At 40.3% G+C, this 27,809-nt stretch overlaps 2 protein-coding genes across 4 annotated transcripts in view; one reads left to right on the top strand and one right to left on the bottom strand.

The window, feature by feature from the left end:
* The window catches only part of LOC119909161 (centrosomal protein of 128 kDa), a 46,563-nt gene extending 43,407 nt beyond the window's left edge, over positions 1-3,156 (bottom strand). The window contains exons 1-5 of one of the 3 annotated variants that reach the window (XM_038727257.1): positions 2,414-3,156; positions 2,033-2,119; positions 1,463-1,589; positions 1,090-1,208; positions 643-734 (exon numbers count right to left, since the gene is read on the bottom strand). In XM_038727257.1, the coding sequence (XP_038583185.1) occupies positions 643-734; positions 1,090-1,208; positions 1,463-1,589; positions 2,033-2,119; positions 2,414-2,587 (599 nt within the window). In that variant the 5' untranslated portion in view covers positions 2,588-3,156. The remainder of the gene's footprint in view (positions 1-642; positions 735-1,089; positions 1,209-1,462; positions 1,590-2,032; positions 2,120-2,413) is intronic. The other 2 variants (XM_038727255.1, XM_038727256.1) reach the window with 2 other exon arrangements.
* A 552-nt stretch (positions 3,157-3,708) lies between these two features.
* Positions 3,709-23,897, top strand: tshr (thyroid stimulating hormone receptor). Its single transcript, XM_038727863.1, has 10 exons — positions 3,709-4,069; positions 10,833-10,904; positions 11,988-12,062; positions 14,984-15,058; positions 15,672-15,746; positions 16,521-16,598; positions 17,169-17,237; positions 18,529-18,606; positions 20,963-21,151; positions 21,605-23,897. The coding sequence occupies exons 1-10, from the start codon at positions 3,900-3,902 to the stop codon at positions 23,061-23,063; spliced, it is 2,340 nt and encodes a 779-aa protein (XP_038583791.1). The 5' UTR covers positions 3,709-3,899; the 3' UTR covers positions 23,064-23,897.
* Positions 23,898-27,809: the final 3,912 nt, after the last annotated feature.

The raw sequence follows: 27,809 nt of genomic DNA, 5'->3' as shown, positions 1-27,809 counted from the left end.
TGTCTTATCCAAACATCCAAACTGGTCTTAAAACAAAATATGCTTCTTCTTGCAGACTTAGGAAATCAAGGTCATTTAGTGTTTCGTTTTAACAAACTTTAAGCCTTTAAACATGAATATGCAAAAATCTATTTAAAAAAGAGCCTGTCGATGATTTTAAGATTTTTTTATTTCAGACTTCAAGGCAATTAAACAAAAGTATCTGAGAATATTTTGTTTACTGTGCATGCTCATTGTCTCCAGTTTTTATAATTTAACTAACTTATGCAACTTGTTATCATGAAAGGTAACAAATAAAGGTAAAAACAAAAAATTCAATTCAGCTCTAAAAATCACCTCGTCTCATATTGTCTTTGAAGAAGTATCTCTGACACTGTGACCTCTTCAAGGTCTTTGTTGCTTATGTTTTGTTTTGTTTTTTTTACAGTCTTCATTGCCTTATTTCTAACTATTTTACTGTTGTAAAGCACTGTGTGGCCTTGCTCTGTGAAAGGTGCAATCATTTTACTTAACTACAAAAAAAAGAAAAGAAAAGAAAAGACAACTGGTAAATTCAGTTGTGTACTGGTCAGTGTGATATGTGGAACAAAAAACATAAGTTTAATATTTCAATATTCAGATGTTGCTCCTCCCCTCAGGTACCTATTTCTCCTAAGGATTTCTCTATCCAGGTCGTCAGACAGCCTTTGCTGGTCACATCGCAGATCCCTCAAGGACTGGTGCATAGTGTGAACCTATGTGGCCCAGCCACGGGTGGATACAGAAAACAAAACATTATACACAAGCAAAGCAAAGTAAAAAGTTGGCTATGCTTGCCTTTACAGAGAAGCACATTTATGGCAACCACTATGGAATGCATAATGAAAATTAAATAGTTATTTCTGAACACACTGTAGGCCTCTGTAAAGGAAAATATTAACATGAACGATATCTGATTTGAATGAAATCTTATCAAGCTGCTTTAAGATTAGCATAACAAATTTAGTATCTGTGTTGCTGACCCAGTATGCCCTCTTGTGGAAACTATTTGAAACTACATGACAGTAACACATGGCACTGATTGGTAGATGGTCTGTCTCCATTCCTTACATCCTCTCCTGCCAGGTTGGCATCTTTGAAGTGAACACTGGCAGACTGAGACCTCCTTCTCCGTCCTGGAGTGGCTGTATAGTCCCTCAGTGGAGAAGTACGGTAGAAACGCTGGCCATCTGAAATAACAGATGTGACATAAGTGTTAAAGCAGGAGCCAGAGCCTTTGTAGGCTGGTTACTTAAAAAATATTTAACCATACATAAACACCAAACACTCACTCAAGGTGCACAACATTGTTAATGTGTTCTTTTTGTGTTTGTTGTCATTATAGTATCATTTCATCTCTTTGTAAATTATCTAGAACTAAGACTACAATCAGAGGACAGCCGACAGTGAAATCCTTTCTATTATCCCGTCAATTTCTCCGTACCCGATCCCGAGCAAGCTTCCAGGTCACTGGTATGTAAAGTGGAGGCTGAAGCACTCCGAGCCCCATTGGATCTGCCCAGCCTCTGCGTCTGCAACTGACTGATGGACTCCTCCAGGTTCTCCCTGAGCTGATGCAGGAAAAGAAGCATATACAAACAACAATCTGAAAAAACAATGTGTCAATAGCCTTATTAAGGAAAAACAAACAGGTAAACAATAGGGAAAAGGGATGAGAAAATGATTGAGGACTGAAAAAAACAATGCAATAAAGGACTAAAAGATAAAATAATAGCATTACTTGTCACACAGATTGGTATGTTATCGTACTTGAAATGTTATGGATATGCAGATGCTGATTTATGAAACAGCTGACAAACACCTCACATTGCCCAGTGTTGTTGCCACAGTGTTCCCATTACTACAGGAAATTAAGTTTCATTTTGTCACTCAAATTCAGCGAATTTTATTCAAAATAGCTCAATTAAGTGGAAAGACCAATGTCAACTCATCTGCATCTTTAAGGTGTGAAAAGATCATTATTAAATTCTTATTAATAGAGCAGGTGTCTAACCAGTGCCATGGCTTCCGCGTGATCATCTGTATGCTCCCTGTACTGGCCCAGCATCCGGTCTACTTTGGTCAAGTTCCTACTGGTGTCCTGCCAGAAAAAAAGGAGTTTGTAATTAACAATTATTGAAATCAGTTTAGGAATCAATGCAAGCTATAACAACACATGTACATACAACATGTATTATAGGTGTAACGTTATATGGAAGCTGATGTACTGCTACTGTAAATTTATAAAATAGTGGTAGGTGGTGGAAGACTATAAGCTCACAACACTTGGGGGGTTGGGTAGGACTACAAAACACAGATGCTTGTTCAGTATTTGCAGCTGGATGAAATCTGAACAGATGCAGAGGTCTCTGTCTCATGAGGCAGGGCAGAGTACCTGTAAAGTGCTTGCCAGTGTGCTGATCTTCTCGGAGATGTCTGTTGCTCGACCATCACCTCCACTCCCACCGGCTCTGCCCATTTCCCGTCCAGGTCTGCGGTGGGCTTCACGACCCCGAGGCCGTTGCACCCTCCTCCTGTCGTATGAATCCGACTCACTGGATGTATCCATAGTTTGGGAAAGGGCAAGTGGAGGAGACGAAAAACGGCTGACTGGGCAAATCTGACGATTTGGCTTTGTCCGCGGAAAACGTTAACTGTTAACTACAACGTTAATCAGATTAACGAACAAACTGGGCGGTTTTTGAGCTTTCTTTACAATATATATCGTTCTCATAGCTAGCACAAATGGGCGACTTGTTACCATAACAACCAGTGAAGACAGAAAGCTATCTGACAAGCATAACACTACAATTCAAACTGTCCTCTTCCTAATAAATCACAGTGCCGGGCATTGTTGTTTTGAGTGATGCTTCCCCTGGTTAGCAACAAGTGGCGACTACTGTGAACGTTAGCTAGCTGACTCAACGTAAGCCAACTAATTTACCGCAAAAACTGCATAACACTGCAAATACCCAGCGGAGACAGCGAAAATAAATGCTACCATTACATTATGCGTTACAAAAGAGCCGTTGGTTTGTCGATTTGGAAGTGATAGCTAACAGAAGAACAACCCCCAGCTACACCGTGCTATGGCAACTTGAACTAGCCGCGTCTGAGCAGGAAAACAACGGACCACAGCGGCTCCAAAGGACGCCGGGAACTGTATGCTGCCGACGGTAGAGCTGTGTGGGGATGTTTATTTGTGAACTACATTGTCCGAAGGTAATGCGTTTGCGCCTGTGATGCCGCTCTTCAGTTAGAAAAGGAAAGAAAAGGAAAACTAAACTGTTAATAAGAAAAGAGAAGAAACACCTGAAATAAATTGTGAAAACAATATAGCCTACTAAATATAATAAAAATATATATTGACATGGATAGAATTATGTTAATCGACTATTAGTGCAACTTATATTTTACAAAATCAACTAGCTAAATATTGAGCATAAAATAGACATAGAAATATACTGCAATAGACAGTTTACCATAATTATTTATAGAACAAAATACAATATTACACGACTGGGGGAAAAAAAAAAAGAAAAAAATATTCTCGAGTCTAACACAAGAGTGCCTCAGAAGTCCACCCTCCCCTCAAGTTGAAGACCACCTCCAAACCTACCACAGAGCTGCAGCTGTCCGTCCTATACAGCATACCCACCTTCAAAACCTCACAGAAACTCCTGGGGCCCTGTAAAGACAACTGAGCATAACACTGCAGTGCAGCACCACTGAGGATTATACACCAGACACCAATACCATACTAGACAGCCTTACTTAAATTGATACATAGTATTTTAGTGTTGTGGTGGACATCAAGAGGACTATCAGGTGGAAAAATAGAAGTCAGTCTGGGGATATTTTGAAACGAGCAGCAGTCCAGCATGCAGGTGATAACATGTGCGTTGTTTACGCTCGTCACTCTCCCTATCAGCACCGTGTCGGAGGCTGACTCCTGCCCTGCTGTCTGCGAGTGCTCTGAGTGGAAGAGCCACACAATCTCCTGCTTTGACATTGATATTCTTCCCAGGTTTCCAGCAAGCACGGAGACACTGTAAGTAGGCGTACAAAACGCATCTGTGAAAGCGATTCTACTGTTTTTTTTTTCATGCATTTTGAATGTAAAGTGCTCTCAACCCCGAGGGAAAATCATTACAATATCATGAATATTCCTTCAAAGTGTTCCCACAGGGATTTTGAGGCTGTCTGTGATGTTAAGTAGTTATTCCATTTTCAGGTAGTTTTTTTCCCCCGTCTATTATAGTATTACTAACAAGCTATGTTCCAGTTGTCAGTGTGACTTGTATTCTTGATTTCATATATGGCCAATCTTGAAATTCATTTAGGAACACTAAACTAATAAATAATTGATAACTGGAAAATAGGTTTCAGTGACTGCAATGATTAATTAATTTATTAAAAAAGATAAACTGAACCACTAATCCACCATTATAAAAAATACTATACAATAAAGCACTTACATGTAACTTAATAGGTGATAAAGACAACATAAATGCCCCAAATATGATTTTCTTTGATTTGTGGTTGGTTCGGGTTTAGTTGTTTTGTTTTATTTGCCTGCATTAATTGTTCCTAAGTCTTGCCATTGTAGTCATACTATAGGTCTATTTAAGATATGAGGACAGATGGAGAGAGAGACAGTGACAGAGAAGAGGCTACCCAGAACACAGATGTCCAGTTCAGAGGATTTCACCGAACACTGCAGGGTATTAAAACATTAAATGGCTCTGCAGGTACACACTGCAGATATGCACTGTAGACATTGTTGAAAACAACGGTGGATGCTCCTTACTTGCTTAAAACTTACTGCCCACTACATCTAACTAGCCCTGCATTTTAGGAAATTATAGGAAACCAACAAGACTACCCTATACACTAGGCATACACACATCATGCCTACTTCCCTTTTCCATGAGCAAAAAGTCTTTCCTGTAAGAGTAATATAACAGTATTATTACTACCAGCTAATGACTGTTTTCCTGATTGATTTTCATTTGATTATTTTTTTGCTTGCCTGTTTTGTCCAAGAAACACCCCAAATCCAAAGATATTCCATTCACAGTAAAATAGCCAACAGTATATAGTGGAGAAAAGCAGCATGTTATATCCAAGGCCCTACATCTTATTTCACTCATGTGCTAACTAAACGATAAATCCAAGATAAAAAATTAAAAACCTTGTCAATGCCATTAGCATGTAGAAGAGGCTATTTTGTTATTGACTCCGTTAACAGTGGGCAATTAAACCAACAGAATTGTAAGAAATGGATGCAACCAACAGCTGATCTGTGTGCAATCGCTCATCTTGTTATCTGAGACCCCAAAGAATCTGGCAAGAGTCCTGGGAGCCGACATGATGTAATATGTCAGGGTCACCTCTGAAAAATGTAGTGGTGGCTTTTACACTTCCTAAATTGTAAAGTACAGGGTGAAAATTATGCAATAGAAAGCAACCAGTTTACCATGGCCTTGAGTGATGGAAACACATGCCCTTCAGAGGGACTCAGTGGCATGTGTGGAAACATAGACCTGGAAAAGCTAGAAAGGCTATTTCCATTGAAATCGCCATTCTTGAATTATAAATCAGATGGTACTGTTATATTGTATCAACTGAACTTTTGGTGACATTAAAATATTAAACACCGTTTTCCTATATGAATTGCCGTGAAATGACAGCCATGGCCCCTGAGCATAAACCATACTGATGTTGTTCCCCTGGCTTTTCCTCTACTGCCACCATGTGGTTGACATGTTTTGGTTTTGAGTGAACTGTCCTGACATCATCAGTTCAAAATTTCAGTTTGTCCAAAACGTTGGTTTATTTCCATCAGCCTCAGCTGCACTATGTGTTTAGGAGTTGTTAGCTAATGTAATGCATGCTAACATGCTAAACTAAGACGGTGAACATGGTAAATACTATTGCCTGCCTGCCTAACATCAGTGCTAAGGAGAAGGTTATGCTCTATGATAATCCTCATTCCTCCTTTACAGTTTAATGGAACATCTATCCATCCCAAACACCACTTTGCATCGCCTCCAACAGCACCCATCACATAAAATTATCTCCCGATCACTGCCCCAATTCACATGTGCACGTGCCCCGATGTCCCCGACTAATTTCTCACATTCCTGCCCTAAGTTTGCCCAGAGCTCTCCAGGAGGATAGAAAGACATAAAAGCATGCCACTAAACACTGGACTGACACCCCTCCTGATAAAAATATCTGGAAAATAAGACAGAAATAGACTTCGTATTGAGCTGGATGTTCTAGCAGATGAGGCGTGAGGAAGTTGGATTTCGTTGTACCCACATTGAGGAATGAATGACCCTGATGCCCTGGTCAGGCCAATCCAGGCCTACTGAGCCACTTACTCAGCTTACAAAGGTAGTGTGTCAATCGCTTCTGAAAAGTTCAACATTTTGGGAAATATTATCTGCTTTCTGAATTACGTGAAAAGGTTGATGCTGCTGTCAACTCTGTCTGTTAAATTTGAAGCTTCAGGTAGCAGCCAATTAGCTTAGTTTAGCACAAAGACTGAAAGCAAGGAGAGACAGTCCAGTACAAAACAAAAACTTTGAAAATGCCTCACCAACTTTCTGCACTAATTCTGTTATTAACATAAGAGTTTGGTTAAAAATTATTTTGTGGAGGAAAATGTGTAAAAGTTCGATTTACAAAACAAAATGTGAATGCAAAGCAGACGTCTGTGTGTGAGTGTGCATATGTGGATACTTAGAGTTTGGAGTCGTTGTGTGTGTGTGTGTGTGTGTGTGTGTGTGTGTGTGTGTGTGTGTGTGTACTTGTGGAGGTTACTCCATGTGTCACTGGGAGTCAGAGAGGTGGAAAGGAAAGCACAGACACGCTCTTAAAAGCCTGCGTAGCGTGACTCTTGACTGTGTCTGGACGATGCATTCAAATACAATATTTACCTTTTACAGCACATTTCTCAAACACCCAGAGAGTTCCATTTGAGAATAATTAAGAGGAAAAAAGACTTCAAGGGAAAGCGGGAAAAATGCAGTTCCAGTCTTTCAAAAACCTCTGAATTTTTGGACTCGAGTTTAAACGTGATAACTTGTGATGTTCGTAGTCCCTCGACCACTCATCTAATAAAAAATGTCTGATGAGTGAAATCCTAATGCTGTTTCGTGAATGGTAACAGATGAGCACTGGGATAACTTGTAATATAAGAAGTGGGACATTGAACATCATGAGCTGTAGCTGAGATGACTGGAAATACTGACTTTTTCCAAGCTATTAATTTGTACCAATGGATCGTGTAATGGAAATTGTTACTGTTACTTCACATTCTGCAATAATTAGCTCATATATTTATGAGAAAATAAATAGAAATGTAATCTTTTATAAAACCCAGAATAAAAATAATTTGAAAAAGATAAATAAATCATTTTGCACCACCACCTGTCCTAACCACTTTCCATTTTCCTTCTACATTGATAGCAAATGAATCAGAACATCGTAACAGAAAAATGCAGTTAAAAAGTAACTCTGCGGTGTGTAGTCAAGGATTCTGACTGACTGGGAGTTTACGCTGAATCACAATGGAGAAAGTGCAGGTTGAAATGTGCAGCGTGTAACAGCCCCTTAGACTCAACAGAACATTACTATAGAATATGACAGAGCCCATAGTAAACACCGCTTTGTTGTCAATCCAATGCTGACAATATTATAAATTACGTGGCTTCTCTCAACTTCAAACTCAATTCCCAACATGTTTGTTTTCTCAGGTTTTTATCCAAAATGACAAATTGGGGGAGTGATTTTCTCCTTAAGACTCTAAGATGTGCTCATTGGTCTTCTCCCCGCGCTGCTGGGGGAAAAGGCTTGCTGGTTATTTGTGTTTGAGTGCAGCAGCAAAACACAGCGGTTCTGACAGGAGTGTTTGGTGTCAGGGTCTGCTCTGTGTCCCTCTGTTTGTTTGAGTTTGTCAAAGCGTGTGGAGGGTGCTGTGCTCCCGTGTCTACTGACTGACTAACCCCCCACGCATGTGAGCGTGATTCAGACTCATGGGTCACATCTAAGCCTCTGAATTCTTCTATTGTTCCTCTGATGAACCAAACGTGCATGGAGATGGTGGCTTTGGCTGAGGAACTTTTTATACCTGTTTCCAAATGGATTCACACACTGTTGCCGTTTGAGACAGGATGCAGCGGAACAAACTCTGAATGTGCATCCTACTGCAGGGTGGCCGTGGAATAAAGCATGACACCAACACATGTGGCTACCATCTTAATTTCTTTCCTCTATTATTATGTTGTGATTCCCAAGTCTACAACAACAACATCTGCAGCAAGATCACAGGAATGAAATAGCAGATTTTCACTGGTAAAGGTAAAAGCGCCCACAATGTACTCTAAAAAGTCAGACATTGTGGGAGATTGCATATTTCAATCTGTTGAAGAGAGTTAGTTGATATGATCAATCACTCACATTTCTGCATACGGTACTAAATAAGAATCTATAGCCAGCAGCTTCATAAGCACAAAGACTGGAAACAGGGGCATACAGCTACCCTGGCTCTGTCCAAACGGAACAGAATCCATGTAACAGCACCGCTGAAGCTTACTAATTAACACATTATATCTTGTTTGGTAAATCAAGAACAAAAATGACAAATTCTTTTTGCAGCCGGCAGAGACTGAAGGAATGTACTGCTCAGACTGGCACATTACCCTTTGTAAAACCACAGCATGCTGTTACATGTTTTTGTAAAGTAAAAAACACCATACAACATGTTAATTAGTGAATTTAGAGGTGCTGGTTTTTACCTTAGACAGAGCCAAACTAACTGTTTCCCCTGCTTTTAGCCTTTATGCTAATGTAACGGTAGCCAGCTAGGCTGTGCAGAGAGGAGCCATCCACACATTTAAAACGAATACAGTCTCCATCCACACCTGCGTTTAAGCTGCGATCAGAGTTGATCTCTATATCGTCTATATTAAAACGAATGAAAACAGACATCTAGTGGCCGTTTACGTACACTGGACGTGCGCATGCCGGTTTAAACATGAATCAGATGGTCTCTCTCTTCTTTAGTTACAGAAGATTTGGTGAAAGAATAAAGTACTAAAGACGAAGAACCGCACCAAAATGCCAAATCAAAAACTATGTTAGTAGCACTGTGTTTCTGCTTTGCCTGACTTATGAAACCCAATCAGAGAGCCAGACTTGAGCGTCTGCATCATCGTTTCTAAAGGCTTCCGGTTTTGCCGGTCTGCACTAAAACGCTTTCTGGATTTTTAAAACAAAAAACTGGGTCAGCAGCGTTTTCAAACCTCTCTGTTTTAGGTCTTTGTTTTCGCCGTTTTTGTCTGGATGGGAAGTGCAAACGTAGCAAAAGGTCTCCCTTTTAAAACGAAAAGGCAGTAGTGTGGATGGGGCCTGAGTAAACCTCACTCCCCGACGCCGCTAGCGCCCGATGCCAGCGCCAATGGGTTTCAGCCTCCTCATTAGCACGTTCACCTCACACGCCCGAGGTTGCAAGTGTGAGTCTGAACTGTGCAGTACAACCTCTACACTACATTAAGCTAAGCTAACCATCTCCTGGCTAAAGCTTCTTATTTAGCCTATCGTACAGACATGAGAGTGATAATTTACATGTGTATTATCCAATGCCCCATCACCACCCCACGAGAGTAGTATTGATCTTGGGATCTAACACTTAAAGTAAAAAACACTGAAAAATGTCAAACTATTTGTTTTTGAAGTTCTTATACTTTGAAAAAAAATTTGAATTATCTCTTCATTTTACTCAGAAACTTAAATTAAACTAAAAGGTTTAAATGTAGGATTATAGAAAACATGGATAACATCCTAAATGATTTTCTTTGTCATAACTTAACCCTTGGTTTTACAGTGTAATTGTAACACTGGGTACTAATTTATCCTCAGCAATGTGGAGGTTATAGTCTGTGCATCTCACACGTAGGTCCTAACTTTCTGAAACATATGTCCTAAACAGACCCAGACATTGTTTGATTTGGCTGCCAGCACAGGTCCAGTCAGATCCAAGTCTTTGTTTTTTCCCATGTTCCTAGAATTGGGAGTCTTTTTCACCATTTGCTTCAAAGAAACCTTTCATTTGATTCTGAAATGTATCAGTGTTGGGCCTTTATCTATCTTTCCCTTTTCCCCCACCTGCACTCTGTCTCCTTCTCTCTTCTCCTTTAGATCTCTTCATGTCCAGTATTATTGGACTGAATTGTAAAGACAGCATTTTTTATATCCGGATTTTCTTATAACAGAATTACTTTCATTACAAAGAGAATCGTGAGCATTTCTACAATGCCATATTCAATTTTCTTGTACTCTGAAAGTTTCCAGATGCAAGATTTTAGCCTCGCTCATTCAAGAAATTGTCATTTTACAAGAAGTTATGTGGCAGACTTTTTCATGGCCAAGGCCAATTGCCAGACAACCAGGGGACACTCCAGCAAGTGCTCCAGACCAGGAAATAGTCTGGTACATTTCCCCTATGTAAAACCATCGCCTTTTCAGCTAAAACAAACACAAATTCATGTGCTAATTATCGAGGTGCTGCAAGGCAAATGCTGTTACCTTGGACTACCTGTTTCCAGTCTTTATGCTAAGCTAAGTGTGAGTGATCTTCTCATCTAACTCTTGGCAAGATAGCGAATAAGCGTGGTTCTCAGAATATCTAGCAATTCCTTTCAAAATGTCAAAGAACTGCTTGCTAATGACAAAAGGTCATGGAAGATGTTGAGAGTAAAATGTGTTTGCGACAACTAAAATGCCCTTCTTTATCTTTTAACCAGATGGCTTTTTGAGACCCGCCTTTCATCCGTGCCAGCAGATGCTTTTGCCAACATGGTCAACATCTCAAGGATGTGAGTAGGCAAGTTATTCAGTGGGATTTTTCCATTCAAGGCTTGGACACTTTTCATGAACTGCTATTCAAACACAAACCCTTCACAGTTGCTCTCATCCACCTGTTGTCTTTCAACCGTGTTGTTTAAAAAGTGGGAACATGTCCCAGTTCCAAACTGCCCACCTCTTTCATTTTTGTGTCCCACCCAAGCAGATGATATGCTCTCTGTTTAGTATCACTGCTGGCTCCCAATCACAGCTGGAAGCGCGAACACGTTCCTTCAATAGGAATGTTGCTCCTTCAACCACAGCGGGGATTGGACATTAGCTAGGTATTCCAGCAGAGCTTTTTGGGCGTGTGGTGATTTTAGACTCCCAAAAGAGGTGATTGTCTCCGTGTAGAGGCAAAATATACACTTGAGCCTTGATCCCCAGCCGCTGAGTCTGACGTCTGCGTCCAAGTCATGCGTGAAGAGAGACGGAGGTGGATGAGATGTTTTCTGTAAGCCTAGCCAGGAGTGCTCACAGCTTGTGTTTCCATTGACTTTGTTTGTTAACCAGAAAAAATTATAGACTTCATGACAGAAAACCAACAAAACGAGTCAAAAAACCAACAAAAAAGAGTCACATTCTTGAAAAGCTCTTTTATTAGTTTGTGAACATTGAGATGTGCTTTATTAAGTGCCTACTAAGTACATAAGAATTTATGTTATGTGTTTTTTTTCTAGTAAGTAAGTCATTCTTAAGGTTGATTGAGTTTATTTAAAGAGCATACTTGTTACCAAGTAATAACAAATGGGAGCAGAGTGACTGATGACTGGGTAATGTATATGTGAGGTGCATACCTGTAAAATTACCCATGACTTTGGAGGCTCTAGACAAGGTGGGTTGATAAATTCAGGAAAGACTTGCAGGGTTTAGGATAATTTTTAGAGCCACACACTCAAACACATTTATGAAAACATGTCTTATATTTCGCTTGCCTGCTGGTACAGTACCTTCATTCTTACATGTCAAACAGATGGTTAAAAAAGGTAATTATTTTGATATTACAAAGACAATTTGTACATTAGATTGGTTAAAGCTTTATGTGTTTCTTTTAGATATATATCGGTGGATATGACGCTGCAGAGGCTGGAGAAGCACTCGTTCTACAGCCTGAGGAAAATCACCCACATGTGAGTAACTAAAGCAAAAGGGCATGCTTCTTTATTGATCTTTATTGATTAAGCTGTTCCATTTGCTCTCTGGAGAGAATAATGCTTAATTTTAAAACCTTGCCGGGAGCAAATGGAAGCAAGGAAGAAACACATTAGAAGCATATTTCTCTCCTACACACCACTTACTGCTCCTCATCAGGGTGCTACAGAGCAGTTTTGCCTCACTGGCAGTTATCCTGTTGAGGGATTACTACATGTAAATTAGATGAGAAACAATTCCATTTGATGAAACTACTCATGATCTGGACCATTATTCCCGAGCCTGGTCTAAACAGAATAAGCATGTTAGAGCAGAGAGGCCGAACATCAGCCAGTATTTGGCGTTTCTCCATGTCTTCTGCATGCTCCAGCTCTTGCTGAAGCTGCTCAGGGGGAAAAGTCTAGCAAGGTGCACTCTATTCTCAATTATGGGATAGAGATTTATGGCTGAGTCTCCGGGTGGACCACACACTTTCTAGAAGAACACCTCCTAGCACTTTATGTATTACTGCAAGATTTCCTGCCTATGTGAATGATTTGTTCCAAGTTACAGCATCCTGTAACACAGCAGTTTGTGTGTACGCAATTTGTTTCCACTCTTCAATTACTGTATAAATTGTGGGCATGTGTAGCCGTTCGAGACAGTAACTATAATTAACAGCTACAGTACTGGAATTCATTTCACATGAATTGATGCACGTGTGCGTATCATTTGGCTGTCATTTTTTAATCTTAATTATCCTTGGTTGTAGTCGTTCCTTGTTAGCTGCCAAATTCCAGACATCAAAATACAGACAGAAACAATAATTCAACCCGCTAGCTGAGGGTTGTATCGGTGTTCTGGTGGTGTATTTTGGATCTCCGGGGCCTATTTGCCACTGATTGGTGTGGTGGAGTGCCATACATCAGATAATAGCATCTCTCAGGTTTCCTTCAGGGTCAGACACAAATTAATGCTCTGCTTCCTGTTGGCTGCTTGAGGCCGACAGCAGCTGTGGGGATCCAGGGCTACAGCCGGGGCTGAGAATTCAGAGGGGGCTGGGTGAAGTTTGTATCATGCCACTATCGAGCGAAATCACTAGTTTCAAAAATTCTTGTTTTTTTACTGGAAAGCTGATAATTGTTTATATAGATAAACCTCAGTTTTGGTAATCTATTGGCAAATGATACAGTGCAATGATGATCAAACTATACATACACACAGTTCATGAAAACTACATTCACTGTCATTTGTGGGAAAAGCAACTGGCACAAAGGAAAGTATGTCTTGCAGCAGCACCAACAGCAGTTAGCATGTGCAGGAAATTAATTGGGTGTTAAAGCTACAATAATCAATATTTTTATATTAACCTTGGGTCATAGTCTAATGTGTAAATGTGAAAGGACTCTTCAGTGACAAATGATTAAAAGACTCTGCAGTTTCCCTCAGCTCAGTGGAATATAACATTTTTAAGCTGACCTTAATAATCTTTATTTCTTTTCCAGTCACAGAAGGTTACTGTTTTCTGAAAAAAAGCTTGATAAACACCCTGTACACTATACCTGCTCAACAGATGACAGACAAAGTTAGCCACTAGTTAGTGAATACAGTGAAGCATTTAGCAGCTACAGAGATAGATTTTCCTCAAGAGTTGGTGGAGACCAAAACAGAGTTAAAAGAAGAGAGAATATTGGACTTACATTTACCTGGTATCCAGAAACATGACTCTAAATGAATGTGAATGCTACCTTGCTGGATGCCTAAACTGGCAACAGTTTTCCAAACATTAACAATTTTATATGGTGATAATGTGCCATTGTTGATTTTACAGCTTGTCCATCTGCCCCAAACGGGCCAAAAAAAACAAAAAACAATAAATGCTGCTTTAATATGACCTCATGGATATAATGTAGAAATGATGACGACGTAAACACTGACAAAACAGTAGAAGAGACTCTTCATATGCAAAAGGACACATTTTTATTCATATATCAGCTGTGACAATGTGTGAAAAAATGTGTGAAAATCAAATAGAAGAGAATGTTTTGGTGCTAAGAGCATCATTGGCACTATTAAACGGTTTATAATCAATATCAGTCTTTTCTTTCACATTTTTCACTTTGTCTTCCTTTGACATATGAAATGAATTGATTCTTTTTTTGCATTTGAACAGCCTCTTCTACCTTTTTTGTGCAGGGAAGGACATTTTCCTGTGTGATGATGGTACTGTTTGCCTTGGCTACATGAACCTGATTCTACTTTAGGCTGGATTCAAGAGCGCAAACCTTTTCAGATTGCTTAGTTAACATGACCAGCCAAAGTCACCATGAAAGACCGAAGAAAGAAAAGAACACCCACTGAAACGCAAACATCATCAACAGAAAATCTAAGTAAAAGGAAATCAGATTCCCAACCGCACTGATTGACTGACCTTCTGGAGTTCAAAGAGTTGTGACAAAGATTCACCACACCTCCTTGGCTCAACCAACTCAGGTGCTGCCCCTTAGGAGTTGTATAGTATGCTGGACAGACAATGTAATGATTATATTAGCTGATAAAACTCCCCTCCAATGTTTCAGTGTAGCTCTAGTCTTTATACTGGGGAGATGAACATCTCCCACTCAGAGACTTCCATTGACCTGACCACGTCTGTCTGCTGGGCTGAGTGTGGTTTACCAGGTGTGTGAAGAAGGGCCAGGGCACACGTTCCAGGGCACCACATGGCTTCAGACAGCAGAGAAAGGTGTTCAGTCCAGCCCAGGGCGGACCAGAGTAAACACACTAATGAAACACTAATTGGACTCTACTTCCGGCCCTGGCTGTCTGCACCGAGTTTCCCTTCTCTTGCACACTGGCATGCACCTTGTCCTGTTCTGTCAGCAGGTTTTAAGTCTGTCTGTTGTCTTGTCTTTTCTTTCAGAGAGATACGTAATGCAAAAAGTCTGACCTACATTGACCCAGAAGCGTTTAAAAATCTCACAAACCTCAAATACTTGTGAGTATTTTCCATTGCATGTTATTTTTCTGAAAAAAAACAAAAACAAAAAAAAACAATTTTTGTCATTAAATACCACCTATTGACAACATTATGAGAATCCAAAAAGAAGAGGGGTGCATATTTAAAGTGCTTAAGTCTGGCAATAATTTAGGCATTGTGATCTATTCAGAGGATTGTGTGTATATCCGTATGGGCAAGACTGAGCCATGCTTCATTTGAGTTTAATGCAATGGTACAGGTCAACTTCAGAAAGGTGACTGCAGACACTGGTCATTATAGAAGAAGTTCAACTTATTTGGCCTGAGAATGAAATATGTCAGTGTTATTTAAATTAAGTATAGGTTGTTTCCTTTAGCAGGACAAAACTGGCTTGTTACTAGACAAATAGAAATTTTTATTAAATTATGTTGTCTAATAAACTCTTTAGGACTTCTTTTGTAATAGCAATGCTCATTATAATTTTGCATTGCACTGTTGTCTGATGTAATCCCACAGAGGATTAATTATAAGAAAATCATATACCATTTTTCAAAACATCTTTAAGGGAGCTTTTGTAGTCTCTGTTGTATCTCCTGTATGTCCTAACTATTTCTTACCTCTTGCTATTCAGAGGAATTTTCAACACTGGCCTAACATACTTCCCTGACTTGAGAAACATCCACTCTAATGACATGAACTTCATACTGTAAGTTGCTATAACTTTACATATTTGAAACTGAGCACACTCATTAATATTTATGCCTGCTAAAACTGCTACTTTAACATCAGCAATTCGTTGCCACATTAATTCAGAGCCATTACTCTAACTATCAAAAACCAACAAGACTGTCAGCAAGATGATTAGCCATTATCAGCTTTTTTTAATACACTATATTATATTCTGTAAGTAACAGAAAGATGGATGGGTTCTTCCACTGCAAAGAGAGCTTTTAGGTTTTCATACTTTTCTTTTTCTTTTCCACTTACATGTTTATCCTCCTCTGTATACCATGTAAGAAGCAAGTAGCAAAATTTTTGTTTGGAACATAGTATTGTAGGGATTATGGGAAACGTGGTCTCGATTTTGAGAAATACAACCACTAACAAGACCATTTCCCTTCATACATCTGTGTGTGTTATTGATAGAGAAAAAGTAAAATAAGCATAGTTTGTACTTTCTGTGTGTGTGTGTGTGTGTGTGTGTGTGTGTGTGTGTGTGTGTGTGTGTGTGCTTGTGGGTGCATCTTTGTTTTTGATTCAATAACTGAAATGACTTTCCATGTATAACCCACTAAATGAAATGAGCCACATGTACACACATATCTTCGTGTCATCACACTCTCAACTCTATCTTATTTAATTTTCCCACTGAGCCATAATACATGCATCAGCCTCATCCCTCCCTATACCACGTTCCAGTGAAAGGTATTTATTTACTACACCACTTCATTTCCTCTCTATTCGGCATCTTCCTTTGCAGGGAAATTGTTGATCATCCTCACATCACTGAGATCCCGGCCAACTCTTTCCATGGCATCACCAGCGATGTGCTGACAGTGTAAGATATCAGTAAGAGCAACCACATGCATGCACACGTGCAGATACGCACATGCAATGTACAAAAAAGTAACGGCCACACCTATTGTAATTACATGTATATTTGTATCATGCATTTTTTCACAAACTAGATAGAAACTATATTACACTTCTACAACTGTAATACATAGTCCGTGCCAGCTTTGTCCTTTATCGCTAAATCCAATCCAAACCCAATATAGCCACTAGAAGAAGTGGGGATTGTTGCCAAAATTACCTCACTTTATAAACATGTCCTCACCCTGAACTCACTTGAATCTCACAAACATAGCAAAAACAAGTACACAGACACTCACACACGACAGGCAATCATGTGTATGTGGTTAGGTTTGAGAGCAAGCGAAGTGGGTTAGCAATTTTAATCTACAAAACAGCGTGTAAGAGAAAATGTTTTGCTAAAAACCTCAAAATTGCACAGACAGATTAAACCTCACCATAGAATGTGAAATAAGTAGGTCCTACTTATCTCTGTCAATGCTGCGCAGAAACGTATAAAGCTGTTGTTACTTTTAAAGTTCTTCTTTTGTTTCAGGATGCTGTATGGGAATGGCTTCAGAGAAATCCAACATCACGCCTTTAATGGGACCAAGCTAGATCAGGTGTAGGTATTGTTATGAGAATTGCTTAAACACCTTGTTTAATTAATTTCATACCTATTTTAGGAATAGTTTGACATTTTGGAAATATGTTTATTCACTTTTTTGCTGAGAATTAGATGAGACGATAGAAACCACTCTAATATATGAATGGTAAATATGAAGCTAATGTCTGAAAGGTATATGAAGCTAAATAGAAAGTCTGAATGGCAAATATGAAATATGAAACAGCCAGTAGCCATTAAAAAATTGTTCAGAAGTTTGAGACACATAATCAGAGCAGTGTTATAGTGTTGTTACTTGTGTATTAGGTTCAAGGGTTATTAATTATTCACTTGATAAGCTTTCATTGTTTGATCTTTCACTGGGGCACCAGAATAAGTTGAATTTGTAGGTCTTACATTTCTCGAAATTTGGTTGCTCACTATTTTGCCTGGATTAAATCATTTCTGACATCTGGCATGTGTATTTCCTTACCCAAAATTGGACTACAAAAGCACTGGGATCACAGTTTGGTCTCTACAGACCTTCTCATATATACTCAAAAACGGCCTAAGCCCAGCTCTTGATTAGTAAACTGGAGTTCTCATGGGAAAATGTGTGTCCAAAAGAGGGTATCAGGAAGTCTGCATTGGACCCTACATCTGTGTCATACTTAGAAGAAATCAATTTCATAATTGTATATTCAATAGCTTCAGTAGGATAAATTATGAAAGAATGGGTAAGCATTGCTTCCTTTTCCTCTTTTGTCGCAACATGTTTTCTTTCTTCTTGTCACCCCCTGGACCAGAATCCTGCATATTCAGGATATGAGGTATTAATTAAATTAATTTTAGACCCCATCTCTTCTTTTACAACACCTACACACATCCCAGGTCCTTATAAGAGACTAATTAAGCCATTGGTCGGTGACCAGTGAGTCTTTGCTCATGGGTGTTTGTGTTGGCGCCTGATCTGCTCTGAGAGGAGATCTGATCCCAGCACAGCCTGACCAAGACAAACACAACCCGCACAGGTCTATTATCCTTATTAGATTTAAGGGATTCAGGGAGATGTGTAGTGAGGGTGCAGTGTGTTTAAGGAGTATGCCATCACATCTTATACTGTATAATTTGAATCAGCAATGTGAGTGAGACCTTTTTCTGTCGTGTTTCACCCCTCACATGAGAGAAAATAAACGAGTGCAGTGATGAGGCTTGGGAAAAGATTATGCCATGCCTCCCCTCTGTCCGTCTGATTGAAATGTGAGGGATAACTTTTCTCTTAATAAACTTCACTTTGTGCTTTCCTGTCCAGCGACCTTCACAGGAACAGGGATCTTACCAAGATGGATGAAAGGGCTTTCGCGGGCACCATCAGTGGCCCCATGCTGCTGTAAGTACTTGAAGGGTTGAAAATTGAAGCCACTCTTATTAACTGTTGGTAATTACACGCAATTCTTACCAAACATACAGAACCTTTAAATCTTGGACTTAATCATCTCCAAGATGTGAGCCACTGTATTTTAAACTCAAAGCCTAATATGTTGTCTAAATAATAATTAAATTGATACTTTTAATAAATTGTATCTTGGTGGAATATGGTTTTGGTTACACATATTACTTGTATTTGCAACCTGTAGTCTACATTAAAGCTAAACACTTGTATATACTGCTACTGCTACAGCCTTATTTGGTCTGTTATTAACGTTAGCTAAGCATAGCTAATGTTAGCTAATGTTAGCAGACATAAACATAGATATTTTTCAACTTATATTACTGCGTCAGTTTGCTGACAATACAACTCTGTTTGTGCTACAGTTGCACAGTATTTTAGTATATACTGTGATACATTAATTTACTCTTGGCACTGGTTACATGGTCTCACTAAAGTAATAGTTTGACATTTTGGGAAATACGCTTGCTTATTCACCTTTTTTGCTTAGAGTTAGGTTAAAGATCAGTACCAACTTTTGTACAAATTACACTAGACTTAACAAGTCTAGTGAGCTTTACAGGTGCTGGTTAGCGGATTTTGTTACCTTTGGAGAGAGCCAGGCTAATTATTTCAAGCTGTTTCCAGTCTTTTTGCTAAGCTAAGCTAACAGGCTTTGTGCTGTAGCTTCATATTTACTGTATTGAAATGAGAATGGCATTGATCTTCTTATCTAAATGTCGGCATGAAAGCAAAGTATTACAGTTTCAATTATATATTTCAAATTTACATAAACCATCTTGAAAGCATATATATCAATAAATAATAGGCCTAGTTTGATATTTTCATCATTCAAACCATGTCAAGTGAGATTTCAACAATTTCCTCTTCATTATGTGCAGACTGGATGAGACATGTCTGTGAAACGGGATAGCATATCATCAAAGAGTAAAAATCATTCCTCCACAGCTGTGTCTTTGACCAGGAAATCTGAAACGCATTGTGTGCAAGCCTGTGAGGGAGAAACTTCCGACGCTTCTCTGATACTGTCGTCTTTTTTTGCCGTTCTCAAGGTTTTTAAAGGTGTGTGATGCCAAAACCCTTTACCACGGCGATCTAGTTGCTGTTATGGCTCTAATCTAGCCATTAAGTGTCTGGTTAGGTAAATGGGGTTCGTGTGCAGGTCTGCTTCGTCTGTTCCACTGAGGAACATGTCCTGAGTGAGGTCACCTCCATGAGGTCATGAGCTAAACATCTGGGAATGACAAAATCAGGCTGACACTCATAGAGTCTGTGCTGCTTTTTTTTTTTTACAGCCTTACACAATGTGCCCCATGAGACGAAAAAATAGCAGAGGACAGAGAAATGCGGAGAGCAAATGGGACTAAAAAAGAACAATTGAGCTCTTAGCAAACATGGAATTGCTTGGCTTATGTTTCTTTTATTTAATAAAATGAATCAGCAAACACAATGACATAGAAGTTTAATGGGTTAGGAAACTAAAGAAAGAAAAATAGAACTTGGCCTCTACTTGGCCCCTGGAAGAGGGAAGTGTCCTGCTGAACAGCGGAATGTCCTGATAATGGGATCACACAGGATGTTGGTGAGATTGTCAATCCCTTGCATGTCTTTGTCCCAATGAGGTTGAGCTGGCTTTTGCATTAAAGCCGAACGAAAGAAATACCACATGTAATAGTTTAAAGATGATGGAGTGAGGAGCTCACTCTACGAAACAGATGGAGGGTGTTGTTTAATCCATCTCTGAGCTCTCTGGTCTTATCATGTCTAGCTTGTCTGTAGATTTGCTGATAGGATGTTTTTTCTGGAGTTTTGAAAGGTGCTGGGTGGTTCAGTTAGTCAAATGAAAGTATAGTACTCAGTATTATTTATTAGCATCCAGTAAGTGCATTCATACAGGATGTAAGTGTGCATGTTATCAACCATATCAGAGATGTAGCTTAGACCCATTTGTGATCACTCTGGGATTTGGTCACTTCAATTCCCTACATACTGTAAACCTTAGGGGGCAAAGTCCAAACATTTGAAGGTATTCTCATGATCTCACAGATGTCTTCTGTCTCTCCGGAAAGATAGAATATTTGCCAGGTGTGATTGAGTCACAGAGTAACATATGGAGTGCTATAGTAATAAATCGGGCTAGGATGTAGCCAAGAATTATTAGGCCATGCATTGGAGGTAGCTCCAGCGTCACCTCCACTTTCCTTCACTACTCTACCATTATTAGAGCCAAAAACTAAAATATATGTACATAATGCATCGTCTTCTTAAATTCTTTCTTTCCTTTTCTACCTTATAGAGATGTGTCTCTAACAGGGATCAACTCCCTGCCGACCACAGGTATGGGTTCTCTCCGGGAGTTGAAGGCGCGCAATGCCTGGGCCCTCAAGAAACTGCCGGCCATCAAAACCTTCAAACACCTCACCATTGCCAACCTCACCTACCCCAGTCACTGCTGCGGCTTCAAAAACCTCAAGAAGAAACGAGGGTGAGCTTTTGTCAATTCTTCATATTGTATTCGTCGAACATACTCATGAGAGTCAGAAAGGTCAAGTGGAGTCATCACAACAAGTGTCTCCATATTGTACAAAAGTCAAACCATGTCCAACAGAATGCTCTTGTAGTCTTTTTTTTCATTTATTTGGATGATTTACCACAGTGAGTGGAGCAGCTGCACTTGTATGGTGTGGATTTTGGCATGGATTGAATCAACTCTCTGACGTGTTTACCTATAACTTCTTAAAGCGCTGCCATAATTAGTGTCACTCATTGCTGTTATTGTAGGAAGAAGGTTGAGCCTGACTAATGATGACTCTCAAAACAGGAATCACTTTTCTTCAAGTAGATATAGAGAGGATTGAAGCCAGGTCTATATTTTATGTGTCTAATTAAAGACTACAGTATTATTTAATGGATTCAATCTCATGTGTGTGTTTTTCAGCTTTTTGGAGTATATCATCTGTAACCTGACTGCTTTCTACGACCAGCATCACAAGCGTTCTGTGGGGCCCCTCCGCATGCCGTCCCTCCAAGGGGAAAGTGTGGCGGAAACAATCCCAGACGAGGAGCCAAACGATGGCCACCGAGAGAGAGAGTCCCAGCAAGACTGGTGGAGAGGTGACTTCCATGGCAGCCTGCACTACCACGCCTACTTCGGGGGCCAGCCAGATGAGGATGTGGGTTTCGGAGAGACCCTCAAAAACCCCCAGGAGGACACCAGCCAAGACTTTGACAGTCGTTACGATTATGTGGTGTGTGAGGAGGGAGAGGAGGTTGAGTGTGCACCAGTGCCTGATGAGTTCAATCCTTGTGAGGACATAATGGGTTTTGGCTTCCTGCGAGTGTCTGTGTGGTTTGTAAGTCTGCTGGCTGTTCTGGGAAACGTGATGGTGCTCCTGGTGCTGCTCACCAGCCACTACAAGCTCTCGGTCTCCCGCTTCCTCATGTGTCACCTGGCCTTTGCAGATTTGTGCATGGGAATTTATCTGCTGCTTATCGCCTCTGTAGACCTGCACACACAAGCCGAGTACTTCAACCACGCCATAGACTGGCAGACGGGCCCTGGCTGTGGACTTGCAGGTTTTTTTTCTGTCTTTGCAAGCGAGCTGTCTGTCTACACCTTGACGGTGATCACTCTGGAGAGGTGGTATGCTATCACCTTTGCTATGCGGCTGGATCGTAAGCTGCATCTGCACCACGCGGCAGCCGTGATGCTAGGTGGCTGGGTCTTCTGCCTGCTCCTGGCCCTGCTCCCACTGGTTGGGGTGAGCAGTTACCAGAAGGTCAGTATCTGTCTACCAATGGACACCCAGTCCACAGTGGCTCAGGTCTACATCTTGTCAGTGCTGGTCCTTAACATCCTGGCCTTTCTTGTTATCTGTGCTTGCTACTTCAAGATCTACTGCGCAGTGCATAACCCTCACTACCGCTCTGGATCCAAGGATACCAACATCGCCAAGCGCATGGCTGTCCTCATCTTTACTGACTTCTTGTGTATGGCGCCTATCTCTTTCTACGCCATGTCAGCTGTGCTGAACCGGCCACTCATCACTGTCTCCAACTCCAAGATTTTACTGGTGCTCTTCTACCCGCTCAATTCCTGTGCCAACCCGTTTCTCTATGCCATCTTCACTAAGGCCTTCAGGGGTGACATATTCATCCTCCTCAGTAAGGTGGGCCTATGTCAGCAGCGAGCACAGCTGTTCAGAGGCCAGACGGTCTCATCAAAGGGCAGCAGCGGTACATCTCAGGTCCGTAGAGACAAGGATAAGTTTAGAAAAGGTGGAAGCGGAGGCCAGGAAGAGGTGCCCATCCATCTGAAGAAGTGCTCTGGACATACCTATCACCAAGCAGTCTGCCAGCAGACAAGCCCTGAAGAGAGCCAGAGCCCGAACACGTGAGCCTAACACCCAGCTCGAGGTAGTAAAGCAAGACAGGTTCAGGTGGGAGTGTTTGTGGACAGTTCTGTTTGGATATTTAACAGAAAGCTTCAGTATTCTGTATCTGCTTCAATTTTCAGGCCAAGTTCAGCTGTTTTCACAATTTCGGCTGTGATGATTTTACGGTTCCAGTTGTTGGAGAATATCAAGTGTCACTGAAATATGAGCCCGACTTCATCTCACTTATAGTCCTTTGTATTTGGAGGGACTAGCTAGAATAAAATGGATATTATTTTATAGTAGTAAGGATTAAAAACTCATACATAACTATGAATAAAATGCATTTTTTTCAATATCTTTAATTATATATTGAATTTTATTTCAAATTATATCTAGATATTTTGGCATTGATATACAAAGAAATATAACAGACGTAATTCATTTTCCTGTGAAAAGAAGACCTTTCTGAAATGCCCTGTTTATACTCAGTTATTGTGTTCAAGAACAGCCTGCTGGCTCAGTGCCGTTCACAGTGGAAACTTATCCAGTTTACAAAAATATAAAAACACTGCATTTCTTATTGTCTTATCAATACCTCTGTCTGTAGTATAAATACACAACAGTGTTTGGTGATTTATGGATGAAAACTGGACACATTGCTTGTGATTTCTTTGGAATTCTTTTGTCTGTTTAGCTGGAACTGAAAAGTAAATATGGACAGGTATAGCATAGGACATTACTGTGATACTGGAAAGCAGACATGAGTGTTTGTACAGTTCAAATTGTACTTGTAAGTGTCTAATACACAAAATTGATGTATCACTTCCTTAGATTCATAAAAATATTTATAACGTTTTTACTTTTGTTCTTTTTAATGTAACAAAATAGTGTTACCTTTACTTTTTTTCATCTTGATCTTGCAAAACAGTTTACAGAGGAACTCCTCATCTCCTGATAGCATGTGATCCAATAACAAAAGTAAACACAAGATATATTTTGATTATTAGCAATTTTCTGCAAATTACAGATAGGTATGATAATCACAAATATATACTGTTAAAGTCTTGTCTCTCCATTGGAATGTCGTGGTTGTTTTTCTAGCACGAACGTGATATTTTTCCATCCTCGTACGGAAACAAGTGACTTATGCAATCAGCAGAGATAGCTTTGCCTTCGCCGGGAGAGCTTAAAGCAAATACAGCTGAGACACGTGTGAGCTGCAGTGCTGTAACTTGTGCGATATTGAGCCATTATGAGTTAAAAGGACACCCTCTGCCAATGGCAGCTTAACATCTGGTTAGCATTTCATCTGCTGGGTGACATTTTTTCAAGGAAATATACATATGAACAGGGGGGACTTTCCAGGAAAGAGGGATCATTTTAGACCTTTTTTAATTTTGTTTGCAAAGTCGTCGTGAAGATATTTGACCAGACTGCTGGACAGTTTGTTTCAGTACAAAAAATATAGTGCAACATTCCCAACTCTATATTACTCTAATGCATTAGCGAAGCATCAGTGAGTTTGAAATGGCTGAAACCTCAAAGCTGGAAGGATTTCTAGTTTTAACATAAAAAAAATGAAGAGTGGCATGTGCTTTCTGTGTTCCAGACTTGACTCAGGCTGTAAATTCCTAACAGACTAACAGGGCATCATTTTCTGTTGAATGTTTTCCACAGCTTCAGTGTCCATCGCTTCCAATCACCCATTAACAACAATCCAGTGTGGACCCTTCAAATGCTAAGCACACAGAGCTGGAGCATGATGTGCCTGGCTGCGTTTGTGAGTGCCTCCTCCCTTCCACTGCCAGTTAATGTTAACTCACAGTTCATACTTGTTTCATGAAAGTGTGCATGTCAAGGTTGATAAAAATCAAAATTGCTGCACAAAATTGCGTGGGTGACTGGGTGAACACGAAGAGACTGGCGCTGGTGACACATACCAGCAGAGCCCTTTGAAACTACACCTTTTGTTTTCTCAGCGCCATCAGGATTATCATAGAAAAATTGTGGGTTGTGAGCCTGTAGGTTCACAACCAAAGCAATAGACAGAAAGGACCGAACGAACCCATAGAGACTGGGATGGATTTATTTTAACATTCTTCATGTAGCTGGTTCTCAGGCCTGCCTGATCATTCCTCTTCCAGTATGTCAAATAAACCTATCTCTGAGCCGTTCCTCAAATAAGCAGGGCAGGACCCGATGATGCACCTCGCTAACACCAGATTAGGTTGCTAAACTCAAATACAGTGGGAAGGGAGTCATGAGAAGGGCTGAACAGAGAAACTAAGGTATCTGTCAGGAGATTTAGAATAGGAGGTCTTCAAGTATCCATCAAGCTCTTGTTCCTGGGAACATCAAATCCCTGCATTTATGAGACGTCATCCCTTACGTTATTCCATGGACCAGTAGACATGGACGATCCTCTTGAAGGGTCAAGTTCCTCTCTCTCAGAGAACACTCTCGAGTGACTACTAGACTGAACCACCAAGCTTAAATGAAAACATTTGCCTCTGTGTCATTTTAAGCATAAAAATTTAGGACAAGAGTTTTGCGTTTTCAACTGTCACCAAACATTTCACCATGACATGCAGTTGATCCGTGAATGATCTACACCCATACTGGACAATAAGAATCCCACTCTGTGTCTTACCTATTTGTGTGGATGTCTTGGCCATTACAAACTCATTTGCATTGCCCAGTGGAGTGCATGCCGTGTGACCACAATGACTAAATCAGAATGGCATATTGTTCAATGGTCACAAGAGGAAAACCTGGCAAAAGGCCTTTGTCAACAACTAAAGTATTTCAATTATTTAAGTGTGTCAACTTTGGCAGTTGCAATTGGTGGTGAATGGGGCCAATTACGTGTGCACTGATCCTTGCAAATGGCCTGTTCTTGCTACAACTTCATTTTTCCAAGATCTCTTTATAGATACTAAAATGTGCCGGGGCCTTAAGCAACTGAGGTGCACTAAATGTGCAGACTGGCATACTTTGCAAATGTTCTCTTTTTCCAAAGTTGATGGTCATATTCAGCCTTCTGCGCATCATCAAGGACGTGTGACCGATCAGCAGAGGTATGGACTCAAATCACACAGCTTGGACTTGATTTAGACTCTTGAATCCAATGACTAACGATTTGACGTGTCATCCAAACATGTCTAAAGGCAAAAGTGATTATAGATGTTCCGAACGACCACACTCGAAGGCGGGACACACAATCATCGTTGAACTCAAATGTTAACCAGGGATATCTATGAGCACTTTCCTTTAAAGGTATTCATGGTGTTGCACTAATTTGTTCATACAAAAAGTGACAGAGGTCACAGTGTGAAGAATGAAAAAATGAGAGATGTTCAAACCCTGCTTGTCTGATTTCATAAAGGGGATGGAGGAGTGCATCATCACAACATCAAACATCAAACAAGCACTTCATTTTGATCCTACTGCCACCTTTAGACATGACAAAATCAAAAAAGACTTGACTTTAATGAGAACACAGTGTTCTTCAGGTGTTACTAATAACATTAAGGATGCCTGTGTTCCATTCATGTGTCCCATTAAGTCATGACAGTGTGACAGTAGGCAAGCATGCACAATACCAGGACCCTGAAACTGAAGCAACTACATGAAATTCAGCCATCATTCATTTTATTATTTACACATGATTTTCCTCCTGTGAGATGTGTGGAAAGGTGTGTTTGGCAATGCTCACCAGCAGACAGGCAAATGATGTCTTGATTTAGGACTCAAGAGTTGAGATTTCCTTGTGACTTTTAAAATAACTTTTTCCCACCTCTGCCTATTGAATGCACTAGATTCAATATGGGGCACTATAAAAGGGATGAGACAATGGAGGAAAACCAGGAAAGGAGGAATCATTAGAAATGGATAGAGGCTCTTTGTCCCAAGGGGCTTGACATTTTCTGAAACTATGGTAAACTCAACATGCCACACAGCCAACAGGCCTGGCCACTACATTCCACTGAAGTCTACAAACGCTATTTTGCCATGCGGCTGATTGGCAGTCACCGTCTGTTAGCTGGTAAGCAGAGAAAGCTATAGAGTCTAAGCTAGACATCTCCAGGGCCTCATTATAAGCCCCATTCACCAGCAGCTCAGACTCTTATGTCTGAGTGCCCAGGAGTAGCAACAGGGCCCACTCCATAAGAAGGAGCCAGGGATACATTCTTCCTCCACTAGGTCTGTTCAGGGCTGAATAACTCTTTGTGATGTGTGATATATTATAGAAGTGACAGCCTGCCTCAAATCCATTTACAATCAAGGGTAAAAATCTCCATGTAGTTTCTGATTTGGCTCTAATCCCAGATAGCACCACACCTTTATCTCATAATTACCCACAAGGAAATACACAGGGATTGTATCAGTTTAGGTAGGAATTAGAGGAAAGGCAGGGAGAACGCCCATGCCGTGCATACCCTGACAGCTATCCAGACGCTGGATTATGCAGCTAGAAAAGTGGAATTGAAGTCAGGCTGGAGCTGATTCTGGGTCTCACACGTCCATGTCGCATCAGATGTAGTACCCCAGGGGTTTCTTCTGCAGTTGCCAGCATATGTGGAAAGATTAGATCAGCTGATTAAAAAAACAGAAAACAAGATTCAGTGTATACCCATATTGACTCAGCAATAACACATTAAGTAAATGATCATTTAAAAAACTAGTTAGCAAGTGAACATAAGGTCTAAACAGTACAGCTAAGGGAACTGTTAAATGGTTTGAATAAGTAGTTGTAAGTAATGGATA

This window comes from Micropterus salmoides, unplaced genomic scaffold (assembly GCF_014851395.1).
Source record: "Micropterus salmoides isolate LMB-PRFRI ecotype aquatic unplaced genomic scaffold, ASM1485139v1 Ms_hic_scaffold_18, whole genome shotgun sequence".
Lineage (NCBI taxonomy): Eukaryota > Metazoa > Chordata > Actinopteri > Centrarchiformes > Centrarchidae > Micropterus > Micropterus salmoides.
Note: the sequence above shows the minus strand (reverse complement) of the source record. Positions and strands in the feature narration are given on the sequence as shown.

Coding starts and splice junctions, on each gene's coding strand:
- tshr (XM_038727863.1), top strand. CDS start 3,900: ATGCAGGTGATAACATGTGCGTTGTTTACGCTCGTCACTCTCCCTATC. Junction 17,238..18,528: donor GGGACCAAGCTAGATCAGGT/GTAGGTATTGTT, acceptor TTTCCTGTCCAG/CGACCTTCACAGGAACAGGG. Junction 18,607..20,962: donor ATCAGTGGCCCCATGCTGCT/GTAAGTACTTGA, acceptor TCTACCTTATAG/AGATGTGTCTCTAACAGGGA.